Genomic DNA, 21,462 nt, shown 5'->3' on the forward strand with positions numbered 1-21,462 from the left:
CTCACGTTGAAACACTTGCATTAATTAAGAATTTTGTAGTGACAGTAATTTTAAGAGTGCCATTTAGAAACATGACAGTTAGGATGCCTCCATACTAAAAATTCAGAGGCTTAAATTGGAAGAAGCCTTCTGTAATTCTTCCCAACAAAGAATCTTATGAAAATGAAGGTAATATCCCCTCCCAAAAATTAGAAAGCCAGGCAGTATCATCTAATATTCTCCCTTAATAGATTTTTTTAACCAATTCAGTCTCTCAATTATCAGTATAGTCTTTAAAATTTCTGCTAATGGGAAAAATTCTATTTTCTCTACTTTTCAGAGAAGAAGATGATGGGGAAGACATCATTCGTAGCTATTGATAGACCTCAGACATAGGGTTTGGTGAGGAGACTGGCTGTGACTACCAAAAGAGGTGGGACAATTATTTTTTTTTGAGATTATTACCTCTGCCAAAAAACCCCCCAAATCCCAAACAAAACCAAAACAAGGCTAGGACCATCAACTTGGATTTGACATACATACTACTACCAACAATTTTATTCTGAAAATCAGAAGTAAAATTGGCTTTGTGTGTGTAACTGTACAAAGACACAGGACATTCAGACAAGCAGCTTCAAACTAGAACTTGGGGTACCATTTCTTGAAAAAGTGCATTGAAGGCAAGAATAGGCACTATGTTTAAACTGAAAAAAAATAAAGTAGTCTTCAAATTCACAAAGTGAAAAATTAGAGATATGACAAAGTGTAAAAAATTATAGATAGATATGAAACAAGTTGATGTACTCCTACATTACAAGTGAAAACAAATATACATGACTTAATATTTACACTCATCCTATGTATCCACATGTAGATGTAATAGATTCCAACCAAGTAATAGCATAAATATATCAATTTTTATTATTTTTCCCTTATTTATGGCTGACCTTTGTCTACAGAGCATATGTTTCCTTGAATATAAAAATAAGTACTGAGATTTCAACCCTTTAAAATAAGTAAAAATACCATTTTAAGAACCAGTAAGTTGTTTTATTACAATCCATGAATATCACGTTGCAATAAACAATTTGCTTCAAATGGTAGTAAATCTAATTTATATATTTAAAAAATATATTAATCACTTGTCCTGAAAATAACATCAGAAACTGATGAATCAGTGTTCAAATCAAATCAAGATGATCATTTTATTTATTTGTACTTACACTTGCTTAAAAAGGATTAAAATACATTTCAGATGCTTTTTAGAAAAGCAAAGGAAAAAGAAAGATCGAGTTCACAACAGAGCAACATGGTAAATGATTAGGGTCATGTCACATGCATCCACCTTTTACAGAACAGCTTAATACCTACAGCTCTCATCAACACCTATGAACACCCACTGGACTTTCCTCATCTGTTTGTGGGCAGCTGAGCCCAGGATCTCCCACACCTCAGGGAATTCACTACCACCAAGCCATACTGTGCCTCTTGAAGCGATGTATGCTGCTGACATGTCCTCTCTCCCTAAACAAATACAAACTACAGCAGGAACCAAAACCTTCCTCCCGGGTAAGGCAATCACTATACTGGAGAGGTGTTGTCAGTTCTTTGCTCTGTCAAAGCAGAACAACTCTGAGAGGTGACATTGCTATTGGAAGTGTCCATACCAGCAGTGCTATGCGAGGTAAATGTACAGGTCCAAATCTTCTGCAGCAGAAGACAAATATTACTGTGCACTTTGAACATCCACGCTGAACAGTTTTGATTCCTGAGCAAATGGAGGCAGAAGACATTCAGGTACACACTTGAATATGGCTTTAGTATGATTATGGATTTGTTATTTTATTAATTTCTTTAACTGAATTAATCATATTCATTTATCTAAAACATCAATTAATTTAAAATAAAATGCGCACATCACATAAGAAATGAAAGAAGTGATCTTCGGCATGCTTCGACATACCTTTCCCCATGAGTATTTATTACAAACACCTTTTAAAGGGGGATGCACCCCATTTTTCTAATTACTCAGCTTGTATTCATAACTCTCTGCTAGTCATTTGCCTTCCACAGTATTTAAACATATGCAATGTTAATTTTAAAATTTCTTTAAAACTTCCCAATTTGCATACTGCACATTCCAGTGTTACCATGCTTTTGACAGCATAGCTCTCCGCCTGTGTTGCCAAAACAAATCAGCTAATTATGCAGCTAGACAGAGCAGTGATCAGATAGACCTGATATTCACTTGTTTAAAACAAAAAGGAAAACCTAGAAAAGCGAGCAAAGTAAACAAGAAAGAGCATACATTATGCTCAGAGATGTTCTAGTTACTGGCCTAGGTAACTGTGATCTTGCTGGTTCTACCTCTGTTCCTCTCATCGTCTTTTCATGCTGTTTACCCTCTAATGCTACAGCAAGCTCCACGCAAGCTGGCCTGAGCAAAGCCTTCATTCTGCTGCTGCGAGCAGCTCATCAAAGGGTGCAGGTTTGGAACACAACCCAAGTTTCTGGGGATGTAAAATCTGTCTCTGACATTTATGAACGTTGGTCAGTGTAGTGGAATGCAATTGCTGAATGGTCTTTTTTGCAACATAATTCAAAATAAGGAAACAAAGAGGGGCTTTTTTTCAATTAAATGGCTTTGGTTATCCTTAAAAAAAGCAAATAAAAAAATTCCTAATTAAAAAAATTGGTTTATGTGAACTTACTGGATAAATTGTTTTTTGATCTGCAAAACAGGAGATAGCCTGCAATATAAGCAGTCCAGGAGACTGCCTTTACATGCAATGACACCTTTTCTACTTACTGTACACCTCTGCCAGCACTACAGCAGGTAATTTCCATTGCTTTGTTGTAATTAAAAAATGAGGGGTTATTACATTTTGTCACGCAACAATGAAATAGATGGTCAAGATCCACTTCTAAAAACAGTATGTATTAAATTTACAAACCATGTGTAGAAAGTATTTATTAAATTACAGCAGATTATTTGCTTGAAACACATTTATTAAATATTTTGTTTTAATTTAGTCATATGAAATGGTCATTGAGCCAGTGGAAGATATTTGAAACCAAGACTTAGATCAATTTAAAATTCTATTCCATCTTCACTGAGACAGAATCATCTAAAGTTGTTATACAAAATACATATACAAGATAAAGGTTTTTTTCCTCCACAGTGTCGTTATTCATTTTTGTAAGAGAGAAAGTCACTTTAAGCTCCAGAATAACATGTCAGTTTTCAGCCTGAAAAATAAAAGATTGATAAAGATATTAAGATCTGAAAATTTATTCAAACTTAACCACAGGCTTTGTTATACGCTTCACTTATAAATATTTATCAGAAAAAAAATAAAAGGGAATTCTTTAATAATCTGCTTCTCCATTTTATATTTTGGTAGAGTGTCTTGTTTTTCACAGATGACTTTGAAGTCTTTTCAGGCAAAAATTCTTCTTCCAGCCTTTGAATGTTCAAATAAAGACATTCCATACTCCTTAACAATGGGCTGGTCTTGACATCAGCCACCGACCACAGGTTAAGGGTTACAGGGAAAAGTGTTTGCACGCAAGTAAAGTTGCCTATAATTGTAGTCACTGATAAGTGGCTCTAAAATAAGCACTCAAAGAAACTTTGGTCAAGAACCCATGACCTGACCTATAAACAACCGCAAAAATACCAAGAAAGCTCTTTACTCCCATACTGATAGATGGCTGTTGTTTTGATACAGCAAAACAAAAAAGAGCTGCACTTTTCATGGTGAATAAAACACCAGATGTCCATCTTTATCTTCCATCCACATTCACTCAAAATGTAGTTGACTAAATATAATAAATAGGTCTCTGGCTTTCAGCAAATGAAAACATTTTACTTTGGAGATCTTATAAGAGGTTTTAGCCACAAGCCAATATTCCTCAGAAAGAAAAAATCTAATTTAGCCAAATATTTATGTTTCTTTTTTTGGAGGACAGTGAGCTATGAACTAATCAAACATGTTTAAACTAAAGATGTGTAATAATTAGAACTGCCAAAGAGTGTTAATAATTCATTGGTGGAGAGCAGCAAGAAATTGAGGGTGAAAAATTATTAACAGAACTTTTCCTTACAATCTTAGAAAATATACTGATCAGTAAACTGCAAATCAAATATATAATACAACAAAAATGGAAGCTGAAGTATATTCAAATTATTCTGACATACTAGTTCTGAAAATCCACAGCACCCATGGGTGATATTTTCTAAAAATCTGTTTTACCATTTAGGGCTCTGTATGGCTGGAATTCTGAAAGATGTTCAGGCATGGAGTCCAGATGCTTACAAGTGTCTAGGTCCTAAAATCCAAAGATAGATGGGCTTCTGACTTCCATCTCAGACCTTCATCTACCATCCTATAGATTTGCACACTCTGTGCACAGCACTGGGTAAACCTGAGATTTTCAAAGCCGTTCCAGAAATGGAAAAGTTTATACTAGAAACACAAAACCCAGTTAAACATCATATTCCATTTGCTCATTTTGCCAGTGGCATAATAACAGTGTGCACGTTCAATGTTAAGATGATGTGCTATTCAGTAACACTCCATGGATTTACGAGTCAGTAGCCCCAGCAGGAACATCTGCCACCATTTTACGTAGATTCGTGGTACCCACACTCCTGGGCTATAAAGCTAGCTCTCTTTCCCTGAAGCAAGTCTGAACTCTGTTGTGATGTGAGGAACAAGTGTGGGAGTGGAAGTTCACTGCAGCTCTCCCATCCTTTCCACAGAAAGATAAATTTGGTCTAGCCTGTGGAGAATGTAAAAGTTGGCTGCAGCTTAGAAATGACAGAATCAACCACAGTCACTTTAAGCAATGCTTGTACAGTCCTGTAGAATGAGGGGGGTGGTGGTGGAAATTGCTGAATGACATTGACAGGTTGTATAATACTGAAGGAGTATTCCTCAGACCTCTCTTAATGAGAATCATCTCTTGACAAAAGAAAATTAGCGTGGATGTGAAAAACAGAGCACAGCATACAGGTAGACTACAGAAAAATCTAACTTTAGAGTTTAAAGTGAAGCAAGGAATTTAAAACTCATGGTTAGTACCTTCAAATAGCAACATAAAAACAAAGATTTAACTGGATTCAGTCATAATTTGTCATTTGTAGTTCACATCTAGCTAAATAATATGCATATAAAATAATAAAAATATTACATCCTGGATTCAATTATTTCCAACACCAAAACCCTTGAAATTGTTTTTAGACTTCTTCCATTTCAGAGAGGTCAGCCATCATAATGAATTCACTACTTCAGTAAATAAACAATAAGAACATGTACAAATCCTACTCAACTTTTCAACACCCAGCAGTGTATCACTGTATTTAATATTCTGTTCCAAATTTCAAAAACACATTTAACTTAGCAAAAACAAGTATTTCACATATTTACTGACAGAGTGCATGCAATTAAAAGTCTGTTTTGGTCATGTGGGCACCTCATGGCTAGGTTACTCATCTCTCACTTTTCCCACGCAAGCGATATCTATGCTTAATAAGCCATCAGATTTCAGACACTTTTGATTTTGACCCTTTTTAAATGCTCTGATAGATTGCCTACCATCTGGCAGTGCTTACTCTTGATACCATACTCTCTTTGCACTACCGAAGTGTGCTTCTTATAATTATATTTTTAATGTGATAGATGTCTGCAACTAGAATTCCCATGCTGGCAATATGCAGGCTGAGGGGACAATTTTGGCAAAGTACCTTATTATTAGGTGTATAGTAACAGTATATTCAATTGCATCACATTGCAATTCTCAACACAAAGCTGCTAACCTGCCCAAGTCAAAGGAAATAGAAAATATTCATGCCATTTTTTTTTATTACTACAAGGCATTTATTTACAAACTCCAAGACGCTGTGAAGAATACCTAGGCTAACTTCTCCTGCTAGTTTGAACAAACAGCTCTGTATCTCCTAGCTAACAGACTGGGTAAGAATGGAAAAGTACATGGCAAAAAAACAAATTAAAAAAAAAAAATCAATGCATCATTTCCATTTATTTAAAGGAACGCATTATACCTTCAGAAAGAGATGTAGGAGGGCAAAGAAAAAACAGAATGAGGAAAAAGAGAAAATGTTTTCAAAAAAATACTCTCTCAGAGACTACATCCTCATGCTCCTACTAACTTTCGAACGCATGTTGACTATAGCAGAATTTCACTACCTGAAAGTTACACTATAAGAAATGCTATAAATAAAAGAGAGAAAAAGAAGTATTTAGTACTTAGGCAATCACATAGATAGCAGTTTCCCTGAACATTGGACACACAGCTCTGAAAAATAACTCTTTAGTATGCTCGGTAAGCTGGGTATATGAGAAAGGTACCCAAATACCAACCGAAGCTTGAGGTATATGCTTGATTTATTTTACTACCTATGTTTTGATTCCAAATTTGCGTCTAACAGACTAATCCCTAGCTGGAACAGGAAATCTTTGTGTTACTACTGGGATTGTCTGGCACCAAAGACAAGGTGAACCAGAGTGACAGACAAGCCTGGCTGTTATCTTCACTGAAAAATCAAGTGCAAACAAGGCCATATGCAGCCATCCCAAGGAACCTGTAGCCCAGGATGTGTTTGGTGAACACAGAAACTTGCAAGTATCTACTGCCAGGCAGTAATAAGATGTTTTAGGGGGTAGTAGTAGTTACTACTAGTGCCATAATAATTTCTCTACCAGACAGAAATGATAAATCCTCCTGGAATAAACAGGTAGACAGAAGTGACAAGAGCCTGACAGAAAACCTCTCACTAAGTGTGTGAAAACTTGATTGCATCTCCATGGTTTTCCAGTCACACTTTTATTCCATCTCCTGGGTAGAGTTGGATAGATCTTACTCTATGTATTTAATAAAAGATCAGTATATTTTCCATAACTTTTATGTAGAAAAATATAGAATAATCATTTATTTTTAGGATGTCACAATATATTACCCTAAATTCACTGCAATCGACATATTGGCATAATGTCAGATCATTTCTGAACCACACAGCATATTGCTGCAGCCATGCCATAAAGAGAGGTGCTTCTTAGAGGATTTGGTAAATTACTGTAAGATATAACAGAACCAGCTAAGGAAATATCAATATTTCCACACTTTAGTCTGACACGAGAGGAAAAAAACCCTGCAGTCAACCACAGTGTGATACCTATAGAACTGGAATATTTGATATTGTAAGGGTACATTTTATTTCTGTGGGGCTCTTTATATACTGGAACTTTAGTGCAAGTGTAAGATTCACTGACTTTCAGACTGAGAATTGGATTAAAAAGAGTAATACCACCTAAAAAAACCCCTCCAGTCATAACAATTTTTATGTATATAGGCTATTTTAAAATACATAATTTAAACAACCAACCAACCATTACTAACAAAAAAAAACCCCTAGCTTTGACAGTGAGCATAAAGAAACCTGTGATTTTGCAGTTAAAAAAAAATCTTAATAAAAATTTTTAATAAGTATGACATTTTTTAGAGAAAGAAACTTAATCATAGTAGCATACTAAATTCCAATAATATGTCAAATTATTTATTAAATAAAATGCCTCATTAGATAACATATATACATAAATAACAAAGAAATTAATAAAATAAGATCAAAATCCTATTCTTAGCTATATGATGCAACTTTAGTTGTTGGAACTTCACTGGAAAAATAAAACCAGTTTTTCAGGTTTTGTTGCGTTGGGTTTTTTTTAAGATAGAATGGAAACAGGATGCAGTTCTTTTGTAATGAAATGAACATTTTCTAAAACACAAGTTTACTCCAGACTTATTCCAGCTGCACTGTACTACAAAGCAATAAGATTATTGAAAAATACTATGCAGCTTGCCTGAATCTGACTATCATCAGATTAAAAGATATTAGCAGAGATTTTACAGAAGCTAAATGACAGTGTCCTTGAGGTAGTACTGACATTGACTCCAGCTGATACAGTTTTTGGTCATTAACATACCTTACTATGTGTCTAGAATGAGCTCTCCAATAATTAGAGCTGAATACACTATGATTTTTAAAATTAAATCATGCCTCTGGGAAAGAATCAGGGAATAGACAGCTAAACGACTTTCAAGCAATTAACAAGAACTGTACTGTCAGGTTAAAAATTAAACATTGTAAAGTAGGTTAAAAGTTTCCTCTCTCAAAAAAAAATGTATATTGACATAGAAAACAGCCCTCAGGCATGCTGTTGAGTGAAACCAGAGGTGGGAACAGATACCTCTTATTTGCAATCAAATGAAGTAAATTTCTCTACAAATTTTCATACTCTACCCTTTTCTCTAAAAATAGCATTTTGTCTTCTTATACCTTTAATCTGAACCTCTCAGAAAAAGACGATAAAGTTTAATTAAATATTACAATGTCACTAACCTTAGATAGGTAGGCAGAAATGCAGAGCTAATGACCCATTCATTTTAAGTGACCTCTGAATTCATGTATCTCTATTTCTGCTACTCCAGGCTGAACAATCAGGAACCGAGACACTCAAATTTTAGCCTGACTACATAACAAAAAAAACCCAACCAACAAACAAACAAACAAACAAAAAACCAACCAAACAAACAAACAACCAAACAAACAAAAGCTTTAGGAACTTATCAAATGCTATGCATCTTTCATTTATCTGTGTAGTCACCAAACCCCCCAAACCAAATCCTAAACACACACCTTTATTCACCTTTATTTACTCTTTCATGCTTTTACACAGCATTCCAATTCACAGTTTCCTTCATATACCCAAGTCCAAGAAAACCAAGATAAAGAAAAACTTCTACTGACTCAATTATAAGAATAGCTTGTTTTGCTGAGCTAATAAATAAAGTCCCAGAACACAGTCAAAAATATGTAGCTGTGCTAAAATAATCAATTGGAATAAGGGAATCGGTACTTTTTCCCCATAGGCCCAAGCATGATGATGATCTTATGAGATCTAATTTTTTATTATATATGTGTGTGTGTGTGTATGTGTATCATATTTAACAAGTACTTTTTTCTCACTGTAGTCAAGCAAAAAAATCAGAAAACTGAAGATGAAGTCTCATGATATTGACCCAGGTTAAAGATTCTAATATAACTACCCCAGAACATCATCTTTTAGATTACCCACGCGAATTCTGTAACATTTTGGATTTATTTTATTTTGTTGTGGTTGCTTTTTAAACATATCTCAAAATCATGATGAACATATTTGCCTTTATTTAGACTGTGAAAAGGTGAACTGTGTAAAATTAAGCATCTTGTAGAAAAGACATGTACTTGTGTACTTATTTATAGGTGATCTTCAAAATGACCCAAGTTAAATTAAAAGTAACTCAGTGAACTGAGGAATTATTTGAGTTACACTTATTCAGCTCTTTCTCTGCTTTAAACTTTATTCAATGTGCAAGTAAGTAACATGACCAAAGTTTAACATGACCAAAGTGTGAAAGAAGAGGCAGTCAATAGACTGATATTCTAGGACTAGAATTAACATAATGAAAATTGGCAAATGTTTAACACATAAGTGAGCTCAAACTAGGCATTAGTATCCTACATTATCTAGAGACAGAAGGATGTCTTAGCAATAAAATGAATAACTTTCCTTGAACAAACAAAGGCGTAATCCATTCCACATGCCCTAGAGGCAAATGGCTGCTGCATCAACCTCAGGTGGACTCCACTGGCTTCCTTTAACGGCTCTTGAAGAAAATTTCAAAGAGGACAAGAATACAAAAGAGTACAAAATACATCTCTGCATATACATTTTCTCTCACACATGCTTACAACTGTTGCAAAAGGAAATGCCAGTAGCTAGTTTTACTCAACTAGATTTCATAACAAACAAATCGGTGATAACCAAAGACATTATTATTCAATATGAAAAATAATAGGAACTGGAGATGAAAAACAACCTAATGAATTTCTGACCTATATTCCACATCAAAGCATTTTCAATAGAATATTTTGTTGCTTGTTTTTGGTCCTGCTTTCTAAACATCTAACTTAGGTATTTGTTGCTGCAATTTCACTCCATTACTTCTATGCAATTTCCTTCCTCTTTGTAACATCCATTTATGTATTTGAGGACCATTACCATATTTCTCTTCAGCCTGCCTTTATAAGCGTTGCATTTTACATGGTAACTATAATTAAGCTTAATATATAACTTAATGTCAGAAGTAATGTTAGACATTATAAATGAATTATTTAGATTAATGCTACATTTTTGTCATTTTATGTTTTGGAGCATTTATCTAAGTAAAGTACAAAAATTGTTGGAATGCAGCAAATAAAAAGCCAAGCACTATTAATAATCCTTTTTGTACTAAACAGTTCTCCATAGGTAGATACAATGAGTGAACGTTCAAGTAATAGTAGTTTAAGTGTACAAAATTTTTCTTTACTAGAACTAGAAATTATAGTCACCACGACAGTATTTGAAAATGATACATGAAAGAGCCCTAGCCAAAACTGTGCTATTTTTTTAATTGTTTGTGCAAGGAATGTACAATATAAAGTATAACTAAAAATCCATGATTATCAGTTTATTAGCAAATAATACAAAAATCTCAATTCTGCAGAACAATCTCAGGACAAATCCTGAGTAGTAAGAATTAAATGACTACCTTAGGAATCCAAAATTATAGACATTTCATACTCCTACACTACCAGTGACATAATGTATGCATTAAAACCTACACTAATTTGTATCTGATCTATTTAATATAAACTAACATGATTTATATACTTCATTTTGCGTACATATATCTCTATCAATTACATTTAAGTATGATATAATACACTGTCTTGATCGCATATAGTATTACCTTCCAACTCTACTGCTCTATGTAAACCTAAGCATGTAACAGCTCACAAAAAGATAAATCTCATTAGCTTCAAAAGAGACATTAGAGACGTGACAAAAGAAAAGGACAAAGTGCTTACCCTAAGCTTCTTAAAATGCAAATGCTAGGTATAACATGCAGAGTGAAGACTGGGCCCAAAGAAAAATAGGTTTTAAACCGATGCACAAACTTTAGAATATGATTGTGAGCTGCACAGTCTACCAAGTTAGGGTGATTACTGATGGTCAGACAGGTCCCAAAGATAGGTGAAAATTAAAAAGAAAATTGATTCATAAAGTAAATGTAAGTTCAAATGTTAAAAAAACCCCAAAACTGTAATTTAAAGAACCAAACCAACCAAAGAAACAAAAACAAACAAACAAAACCACATGAGGTGCACTAATACATGGTAATTGCGACTTACAGTTTCGCATACACTTAATTGAAAATTTAAGCTGTACATATGGAGGACAACATGGATGGGTTGCATAAAACTGCAGAATATAACAATGTTTTTTAATAGCAACAGATGCAAAAATAGTCTTTGGTAACTAGCTAGACATACACACACAAACATTACTGTGTCTTTCACCCTGATTAAAACCTATTGAAACCTGGCATTAAATTACTCACGAGGTATTACTAGCAGAGCTTTCTATAACTTACAAAGATTTATATGATAAACCTCAAGCATTTACATGATCCCTCAAATCTGTATAGAAAAAGATTTTGAAACTGGGATGGCACACAAGCTAAAATAAATATTGTATACCTTTAGTATTCACAGTGCTCTGAAATTTTCTGTTCAAGTTTTGGAATTAACTCTGCTTTTTTTCTTTTTTTTTTTTTTAATGCTATCATTAAAATAAGGCTTTGAGTTTCTCAGACATATGTGAAGTTACCCCAAGATAAAATGTCGATAGTTTTATCTTAATTGTTGCAGATCAGTTCATACTTTGTATTCATGTACACCTGAAAAAAGACCTTCAGCACTGCCTCCACTACAACTCTGACAGACAATACCACAACACAGTCTTACTTCACTTCATCTTGAAGCCAATTATAATTTTTGTCCCCAGTTGCAGACAAAGGCTGCTATCAAACATCAAGCTGAATACCATAATCATCAGAGTGTGAAGGCTACATTTAGGCATACACATATTATTTCCACTCAGTCTGTCTCGTACATTGCTCTTTCTGGTCAAAAGATGCCACTCTGGTAGTAATTCTGCTTTCTTTATAGATTGCTGTCTACAGATGCTGTTGCCGACATGGTGATAAGATTTCCATGACAGTGGGAGTTTCTCCACATACCCACAGGCTGGGAGGGAGGGAGACAATATAGAGCTGGACAAACAGCCCAGCCACATGCAAGCAAGCCCTCTGAGCATTAAAGAAACTCCTGACATGCCAAAGGACACTGAATAATTAATCATTTGAAAAGTCAGCTACATACATTTCCATTAACACCAAAAGGCCATAACACATAAAAGTCACCAAATGCCCCTGTTCACCACAACCCTGTTATGAAACAAGTGAAATGTGTGGCAGCAGGAGAACCGTGTGCAGTTGCTCCCATCTCCTGCTGGCTTTGTGCTGCTTTCACCTGGTGGCTGCAAGACCACAGGGCTGGACCAGCGATCCCTCCTGCAGGCTCATTCTTCCACACATGAGAACAGATGGACGGAGGCACTCAGCATCTTACAGAACGCACTCAGAACTTCAGTAAACTCTGACTGATAAATTTATTTTTGTGAGTCATGCAATTACACAGACTTGTTGTCCAAGTTCAGAGACACAGCAACCACAGCTGCAAGGAGATAAACGGAGGCCTTATGCTGGGTTTGATGTGCATTAGGTGCTTGGTTTACACAACAGCTTCCAAATCACACATTAACCTCAGAAGCCTAGAAAAAGACAACCAGGAACAAAATGGTCCCCTTATGGGAAAATTATGTAATACTTATTGAATTTAATACTCCAAGGGTGTATCTGCCTGATGAAGAGACAATTCTTCCCTGAAACATAGGCAGGATGGAGAGCCATAAAACTAAAAACAAAGTCCTACAAGGATGGAGGTAACCAATTCACAGAGCAGCAAATTTAGAGACACAGCTTCCACATTTTGTTCATACCAAAAAAAGGGAGAAGATGGTGCAGGGATGCTGTCCACTTCTCCAAACGTCACAACGAAATACTGCTTGGTGTAGGAAAATATACTATTTTTATTAAAAAAAAAAGAGAATTAGGTAAACAGATATAGCCAAATGCATCAAACTCTTCAAGGAAATGCACACAAGCATCCAGAACTAGGAGGAAAAAAAACCAAAACAAGTCCGCAGGAGCCTGTACCAGAATTTTCTCACATTTTACATGGTTAACCCAATATTCTCCTAAGTGTGTCTAAGTTTACTAGGATGCCTGTTCTCATATGTGCCACAAACACCCTAATAATAGCTGCATTTACAAACGCAGTCTACGTCTTCTCACTTGGATACCATAAAATATTCAGCTTTCTACCTTTTCCTTGTTATTTGGGTAGAAAATCTAGCTCTTTCCCCTGACGGTATCAATATCAATACAGTGGCACTGGAATATCCCTGCTTCTTTCGATGTTTTAAGGCTGGTCTACACACTAGCATTAAATTGTTACAAAGTAACATGCAAAACATAAATTAAGACCACTCCATCGTACATACACATTTATTCTGGTACAGAGATACTGCTAGGAGGCACTTACCAGCATTGTTATAATTCCCAAATAACATGGTGAATTTACTATATAGGGCAACTCCTCACACATTTCACACTGCCACCCAAAAAGAATTGTATCATTATACAGTAGCAAGTATTTTAGGAGAAAAGAAACAAAAACATCTCATATTCCTCACCAAGACGGTCCTACTAGCTAAAAAACTGGGTCTGGAGCAGGCCACACCATCCAAACACGAATGAAAGACTATAACTTTATTTAAAAACCTTCTTAAAACCTTATTTAAAAATTCTAAAAAACAAATAAAAACATCATAAAATCACCAGAAAATACAGCTGATTCAAGACTATTCAGACAACAGTCCTGAAACGGATGCAGAGTTGTTTACTCCTATCGAAAAAAATAGGCAAACATATGCTACAATCTCTAAATCTTCCCACTGGAAGAATTAGGACAGAATTAGAAGATATTTCTGTAACAAAACACTTATTTCACACAATAGCTTAAAAAGTTACATGCTGCAAAATATGACAAATAAGTTCCTATCGCACAAAACGTTGTCTGGATGTGCAACTCGCTCAGAAACAGAGCTTACAACAAAACAAGGGAAATTACTCACAAGAATAAACTCATTCATCTTAACGGAATTCTCATGTGAATAAAGTTACTCATGCACACACACGGGTAAGTAAGAGGCTATCAGACCCTCCTAATCCCCTATGCATTCTACCACAGCACCAGATGTGACCTGCTATGTCCCCTCTCTGGCTGGTAGAAAGGACGTGGGTGGGTGAGTGGCTCTCTCCCCCCTTAAAGGCACCTGCTAGTGCAGCTGAGCTGGCATGGAAGGGGGGAAAAGGTACTTCAGGAAAAGAACAAGTGCAGTTTATTGCCTTCTGGGAACCAAGAAGACAAGCAGGGATTTGAAGCATAATTCCAAGTCATAACAGTGCTGCCACACTCCTTCGCTCCTGTAGTTGTACTGCTCTCGGGCTCAACTGCAAGGTGCTAACATGGCTCACTGCGTAACACCTCACTCCAAATAGTCCCACAGAAACTTGAACTTTGAAAGTATTTCCTTCTGTTTCCACTGGAAGTATGTTCTATTTAGCTCAGTTTTTCTTAGAAGATCCATGTAACTATTGAACATTCTGGATTTTCCTTTATTAAATATAGTCTCCAGTGCAATTCACTTATCGTATAGACGTAGGTTGTTCGATGCAAGCTGTTGATTAAATTCGCTTAATGACACCAATAGTTCCTCAGCAAATATCATAGAGAATGTTACATTTACAAAGGCATACAGCCAGCTGGCATGGAGAATGCAATTAAACAATCCTACACTTAAAAATGTAATTCTAAAGGGAATATAACTTTTCGGGAAATTACCTGCCCTGCTTTCTGTATGACTGTTCCCATCCTGCATTCATTCAGTTTACTATAAGAGCAATGCTAATTTGGCATCATATTTACCTGCCTCCCTACGAAAACATAGTTTCCCACACATCACCTGGATGAACTTATTTTACTCTGATTGATTTAACTCTGAATAAGATGCGCTTCCCTCAGGCAACCCCTGGAACAAGTGTTTATGCCCGGTGCTCAGGGAAGGGCAGCCGCGTGCAGACACCCAGGGATTTTACTGATGCTGATGCAGCTGTGTAACCCCCTGGCGAGCTCTCACACTCTAGGGCAGAGCCGTGCCCGACGGACCGCGGTCCCGCGGGGCAGACAGACCGGCACGGCAGGACAGAGGGCCACGAAGCTCTCCATCCTTCCTCAGGGGCTGCGGGCGGCGCCCCGGCGGGCGCGGGGCCTGCGGGGCCGTCCCGGGTGCAGCACTCTGGAGAGCGCCGGGCCGGGCCGAGACCGCGGCCGTCCCAGCACGGGTCGCAGCCCCTGCCCCACCGCCCGGTCCGGCGCCCGCCGAAGTTCGCGCCGGACGAGGTGCGAGGCGGCGGGGCCACCCCGCTCCCGCCCGCCGTGAGCCCCGCGCTCACCTGAAGTCGCTGTAGGGGTGGATGATCCAGAACCCCGCAGTTTTAACCCTTTCCTGCTCCTTCTCGACCGCCTTCTGGCTCCCGAACATGCGGAGGGAGAATTTGTTGACCCCCGGCTGCAGCATGGAGGTGAACTGCCGCTGCATGAAGCCGTACTGCCGCCGGGGTCCCTCGGCATCCTCGAAGCCCACCACGGGCTCCTCGCCCCCGCCGCCGTCCACTTTGAAGCACACCGAGTTGCCATGCTCCTTCACGCCGCCGCTGCCGGGGCTGCTCTGGGCTTTCTCCGCCGGAGCCGCCGGCTTGGCTGGGAAGGAGTTAGCGCTGCCATCGTCCCGGCTGCCGGCGGAGGAGCTGCGCTTCCCAGCCTCCATGCTGCGGGGGGGGCGCGCCCCAGCCGCGGGAGAGCGCGAGGAAGCCTCGTCGCCGCCGGTGCCCTTCAGCGGCACGGCTGGGCTCGGCCGCCCTGGGCTGGAGTGGGTTGGGCTGGACTGGACTGGGCTGGGCTGGGCTGGGGCGGGCTGGGCTGGGCTGGGCTGAGCTCCGCGCCGCCCGGCAGCAGCAGCGCCGCCGGCCCGAGCCGCGCTCCGCGCAGGGCGGGCACCGCCGCCCCGTGCCCGCCCCCTGCCGGCGGCCGCGCCGTCCGCCCGCCTGACATTGAGAGCCCCCGAGTCCTTGAGGGGCCGCGGCGCCCGCGGCGGGGAGGGAGGGAGGGAGGGCAGGGGAGGAGCCGGCAGCCTGTGGGGAGGGGAGAGGAGGAGGGGGGATCCTCTGCCAGCCCTGACTGCGCCTTGCGCAGAAAGGCAGGAGCGCGCGTGGGTGGATGCTTCACCTTGGGCGAAGCAAGGGGCGAGGCGTGGGGTGGGAGCCTGCACAGCCTCAGCGGGCTGAGAGTGATGCGGTGGGGAGGTTCCACGGGCTCTCCTGTCCCTTGGGAAACCTCCGTTGCTCCTCAGGGAGCAGGCAAATTGGGAGAGGGCAAAAGGTAGGGGTCTGCCTGGCCCCGGGGTCGAGTGGCGGCGCTGGAGGTCACAGAGGCTTTTTAGGTTCATTTGCTAACAGTGCAGTGTGTGCCCAACGCAAGGGAGCATCTCTGGGATGTAAGTGAGAAGGGAAGGCCAGGTATTGAGTGGCATTCGTTTTCACAAACAAAACACATCACTCTGGTTAGACACTTCTGCCAAGCGGCTTTTCCTTGTCCCTGAGTCTTAATGCTGACTGAAAACACGGGGCCGAGCGCATGAGTGCAGGGACACGCAACATGTGAGATGATGCGAGCACGGCTGGAGCACACAGGGATGCAACTCCCACCGGGAGGGCTGTGCTGCCACAGGCACCAGCCTGTCTTCCTGAAATGCGTGAAATGGCAGGTGTACCCGACTGCGAAGACAACCATTTCACGTATACCAAGAGGTGGTTTGGACTTACTTTTTGTGTCAACAGGAAACTGGAATCCACTTCTAGTTCATTCCGTCTGACATTTAAGTACGTAAGTTACAGTTTTAGAAGCCTCTAGGAGGCAGAGGAAGGCTGTTGGTCAGAAAGGAAACAGAAGGTGGTTGTAGCTTTCAGTACTCTACATACACTCTAAGAAAATAGAATATGCATTGTCTTTGGTATGGCTACACACGTTGTCCTAACAATTGGGGATTGTATTCGGGGAGTGTGGGGTGAGGTAGGAGCTGAGAGAACATTTCTGACAGTGGTAAGCAGCTGTTTATAAACCATGAGTGAGGAGGAGGGCCTTGATCTTTGCTCTGAAAAATGCAAGATGCTGATATTTACCCCTAAATATATGTGTTTGTTTGGGTTACAGAATGATGGAGAATCAATATCTTGTTATCACAGGAGCTATAGTATTGTGTGTACCTGCAAAAGCATAAAGATATATTAGAGCATAGACATATGGGTCCTGTGCTTTCATTTGAAATAGGTTTGACATAGGTTTGTTTTTCACACATTATCAACACACTTTTCATTTTGCACATTGAAAGTATAGTAGAAAAGAATTTGTAAAGTCTCACAATATTGACTCTGGTATTTTCAATGGTATTTTTCACATCATTTTACATACTTTGTCCTTTACACAACAAATGCCTAAACCTAAGAGAGAAACAGATGTGCAAATCTGCACACCACAGTGCAGATCAGGTGCATTGGGGAGGTGTATTTCAAAATGGGATCTGAGGACTTTCCTTGGCAATTCCAGCTCTAACAGAATGTTTATGCCTAATGCACTCAAACACACAAGGTTCTGATGATGTTAATGTCTTTAGAGTGGAAGATGTTAACATCATGCAAGAGTGGAAGAAGATAACTAGTATAGATGCACCAGGATGGATTATTGGAGGCTGAGCAGTGACCAGCATAGGAAGGAATATGCTCACAGCGTGATTGGTTGAGGACTGACATACATAAACCTTCCCCATCTGGAGTGATACTTTTCTGTAGGATTTTATCCTAAAACAGTGAAGAGTGTGTGCGCAGCTGCTAATGGCTCATGCACAGCTGCTGACAGACAAAAACCTCTTAGTGTTTTATCCCCAGATGATGTCCGCCTCCTTCCCTCATCCAATGTCTGTCACCAAATGATAATTAAAAAATAAGAAATTGTTACTGGTTTGCAGCTTTCTGAAAGAATTAACTCACATGATATTTGAAAGAAGCCCGTAAAGGCAAAGGATGAAAAGGCTAATGCACACAGTGCTTTTCCATGTACTCACACAGTTTACTGCATCAGCAACAGTGGAACTGACACTTTCCACATGTGATATAAACGTTGAAACCTTAGAGTTTTTCCCACCTCTTCACATCTTGTTTCAGAGGACTTTTGCATGCAGTCCTTGACCTGAATGATCTCTAGGAGAGCAACAACTAGTTCTGTACAGGGAAAAAATAGAGCTGTAATGGAGTAAATCAGAACACTGAAATGGAGACATTTACAGCTGCAATAAGCAGATTCTGATGTACATTTCTTTAATTGGAGAAGTGGTGAAGATTGAAATAATGGTCCTTCATCTTATTTCTTCTTTTATGAAACTTGTTTTCACTTGTATTTAATGTCTCATTTGTCAGTTTATCCCGCGTGAACTGTAGACCTACCAGAATGACCAACCCTGCCTGGCTTCCCCTCTTTTTTCCTGTTCCAGCTGGTAAATGAGCCTGCCAGGAATAGGGCCCTGCTAGACCTGCTGTTCACAGACAGAGAGGGGCTGGTGGGAGATGTGGTGGTTGGAGGCCATCTGGGGCACAGTAACCATGAAATAATAGAGTTTTCAATACTCAGAGGTGCAAAGAGGGCCATCAATAAAACTTCTACCCTGGACTTCCAGAGGGCAGATTTTGGCATACTCAGCAGACTGGTTCAGAGGGTACCTTGGGAAACAGCCCTTGAAAACAAAGGAGTCCAGGAGGGATGGACATGATTCAAGAAGGGAGTCTTGAACACACAGGAGCAGGCTGTCCCAGTGTGCTGAAAGGCAAGCTGGCAGGGAAGACAACTGGCCTGACCAAACAGGGAGATTTTGAAGGAGATTAGGGGGAAAAAGAGAGCTTACCGACTATGGAAAAAAGGACTGGCTACTCATGAAGAGTTTAGGAATGTAATTAGGTTATATAGAAAGAAAAGTAGAGAGACAAAGGCACAATTTGAACTCAATCTTGCCACTGTTAAGGATAACAAGAAGTGCTTCTACAGATATATCAATAGCAAAAGGAGGGGCAAGGAAAACCTCCATTCTTCATTGGACATGGGGGGAAACATAGTCACCAAAGATGAGGAAAAGGCTGAGGTATTTAACACCTTCTTTGCCTCAATTTTCAACAGTAAGACAGGTTGTCCTCAGGGCAACTGGCCTCCGGAGCTGAAAGACAGAGACAGGAAGCCGAATAACCCCCTTTAATCCAGGAGGGAACAGTTAGTGACCTGCTGAGCCACTTCAATCCTCACAAGTCTATGGGACCAGATGGGATCCACTCAAGGGTAATGAGGGAACTGGCAGAAGAGCTCACCAAGCCGCTCTCCATCATTTTCCAACAGTCCTGGCTCACTGGGGAGGTCCCAGATGATTGGAAGTTGGCGAATGTCACGCCGATCCACAAAAAGCACTGGAAGGAGGACCTGGGAAACTACAGACCCGTCAGCCTGACCTCAGTGTCTGGCAAGGTTATGGAGCAGATCATCCTAAGTGAGATCACACAGCAGGTACAGGATGGACAAGGGATCAGACCCAGGGTGTTGGGAGAATAGAGATCGTGTGTGAACAATTCCCCTTGCATTTCTGTAGGCCTTGCCTTGTCATGGCTGGGTGCAGACAGTAAAAGAACTGTGTAGCTAATATGGCTTCAGCCTTTGAAGTTAGGACAAAGAAGGCTCCCTGCCAAGGTTAAGGTGGAGTTTTAAGAGGGTGAACATATGCCCTCTGCTCATATGGACACCTGTTGTGGTCCAATTAGCAGTGGACAACAAAGTATGTTTCTCTTATGTATCCAATGCTGTGTGAAGAAGAATCATGCATCCGAGTGTAGCAGCAGTATATAATGAGTGTTCTTGTAATAAACCGATATTTTGCCGACCAAATTGGCCTGTGAGCAATCTGTTCCGTGCCCCTCCACTGATAGAAGGGCAGGTCCCATCTGACCAACCTGATCTCCTTTTATGATCAAGTGACTCACCTGGTGGATGGCAGGAAGGCTGTGGATGTGGTCTACTGGGACTTCAGCAAAGCCTTTGACACCAACTCCCATAGCATTCTCCTGGAAAAGCTGACAGCTGGCAGCTTGGACAGGGGCACTCTGTGCTGGGTTAGGAACTGGCTGGAGGGCCGGGCCCAGAGAGTGCTGGTGAATGGTGCTGCATCCAGTTGGCAGCCAGTCACTAGTGGTGTCCCCCAGGGATCAGTGTTGGGCCCAGTTCTGTTTAATATCTTTATTGATGATCTGGATGAGGGGATCAAGTGTACCATTAGCAAAATTACAGATGACACCAAGTTGGGGGGGAGTGTTGATCTGCTGGAAGGCAGGAGAGCTCTGCAGAGGGACCTGGACAGACTGGAGAGTTGGGCTGATTCCAACAGGATGAGCTTCAACAAGGCCAGGTGCCAGGTCCTACACTTTGGCCACAACAACCCCCTGCAGCGCTACAGGCTGGGGACAGAGTGGCTGGAGAGCAGCCAGGCAGAGAGGGACCTGGGAGTTTGGATTGACAGGAAGCTGAACATGAGCCAGCAGTGTGCCCAGGTGGCCAAGAAGGCCAATGGCATCCTGGCCTGGATCAGGAACAGTGTGGCCAGCAGGAGCAGGGAAGTGATTCTTGCCCTGTACTCAGTGCTGGAGAGGCCACACCTGGAGTACTGTGTCCAGTTCAGGAAGGATATTGAGGTGCTGGAGCAGGTCCAGAGAAGAGCAACAAGGCCAGTGAAGGGACTCGAGCAGAAGTCCTATGAGGAAAGGCTGAGGGAGCTGGGGTTGTTTAGCCTGGAGAACAGGAGGCTCAAGGAAGACCTCATCACTCTCTACTCTCAACCCCTGAAAGGAGTTTGTCACCAGGTGGGGCTTAGTCTCTTCTCCCAGGCAACCAGCAGTAAGACAAGAGGGCACAGTCTTAAGCTCTGCCAGGGAAGGTTCAGGTTAGATATTAGGAAGAAATTTTTTGCAGAGAGAGTAATCAGCCATTGGAATGGGCTTCCCAGGGAAGTGGTGTATTCACCATCCCTGTAGGTTTTTAAGATGAGACTGGATGTGGCACTTAGTGCCATGGTCTAGTAACCACAGTGGTGTTGGATCAAGGGTTGGACTTGATGATCTCAGAGGTCTTTTCCAACGTGGTTCATTCTGTGATTCTATGATTCTTTCTACAATAGAAGAATCTGGAAATATTCTATTTCATTGGTGGCA

At 40.4% G+C, this 21,462-nt stretch overlaps 1 protein-coding gene across 1 annotated transcript in view; it reads right to left on the reverse strand.

Moving 5' to 3' along the window:
* The window catches only part of HCN1 (hyperpolarization activated cyclic nucleotide gated potassium channel 1), a 200,641-nt gene extending 184,621 nt beyond the window's left edge, over nucleotides 1–16,020 (reverse strand). The window contains exon 1 of the mRNA XM_032676121.1: nucleotides 15,568–16,020. Coding sequence (XP_032532012.1) covers nucleotides 15,568–15,941 — 374 coding nt within the window. The 5' untranslated portion in view covers nucleotides 15,942–16,020. The remainder of the gene's footprint in view (nucleotides 1–15,567) is intronic.
* Nucleotides 16,021–21,462: the final 5,442 nt, after the last annotated feature.

Source organism: Chiroxiphia lanceolata, chromosome Z, assembly GCF_009829145.1.
Source record: "Chiroxiphia lanceolata isolate bChiLan1 chromosome Z, bChiLan1.pri, whole genome shotgun sequence".
NCBI lineage: Eukaryota > Metazoa > Chordata > Aves > Passeriformes > Pipridae > Chiroxiphia > Chiroxiphia lanceolata.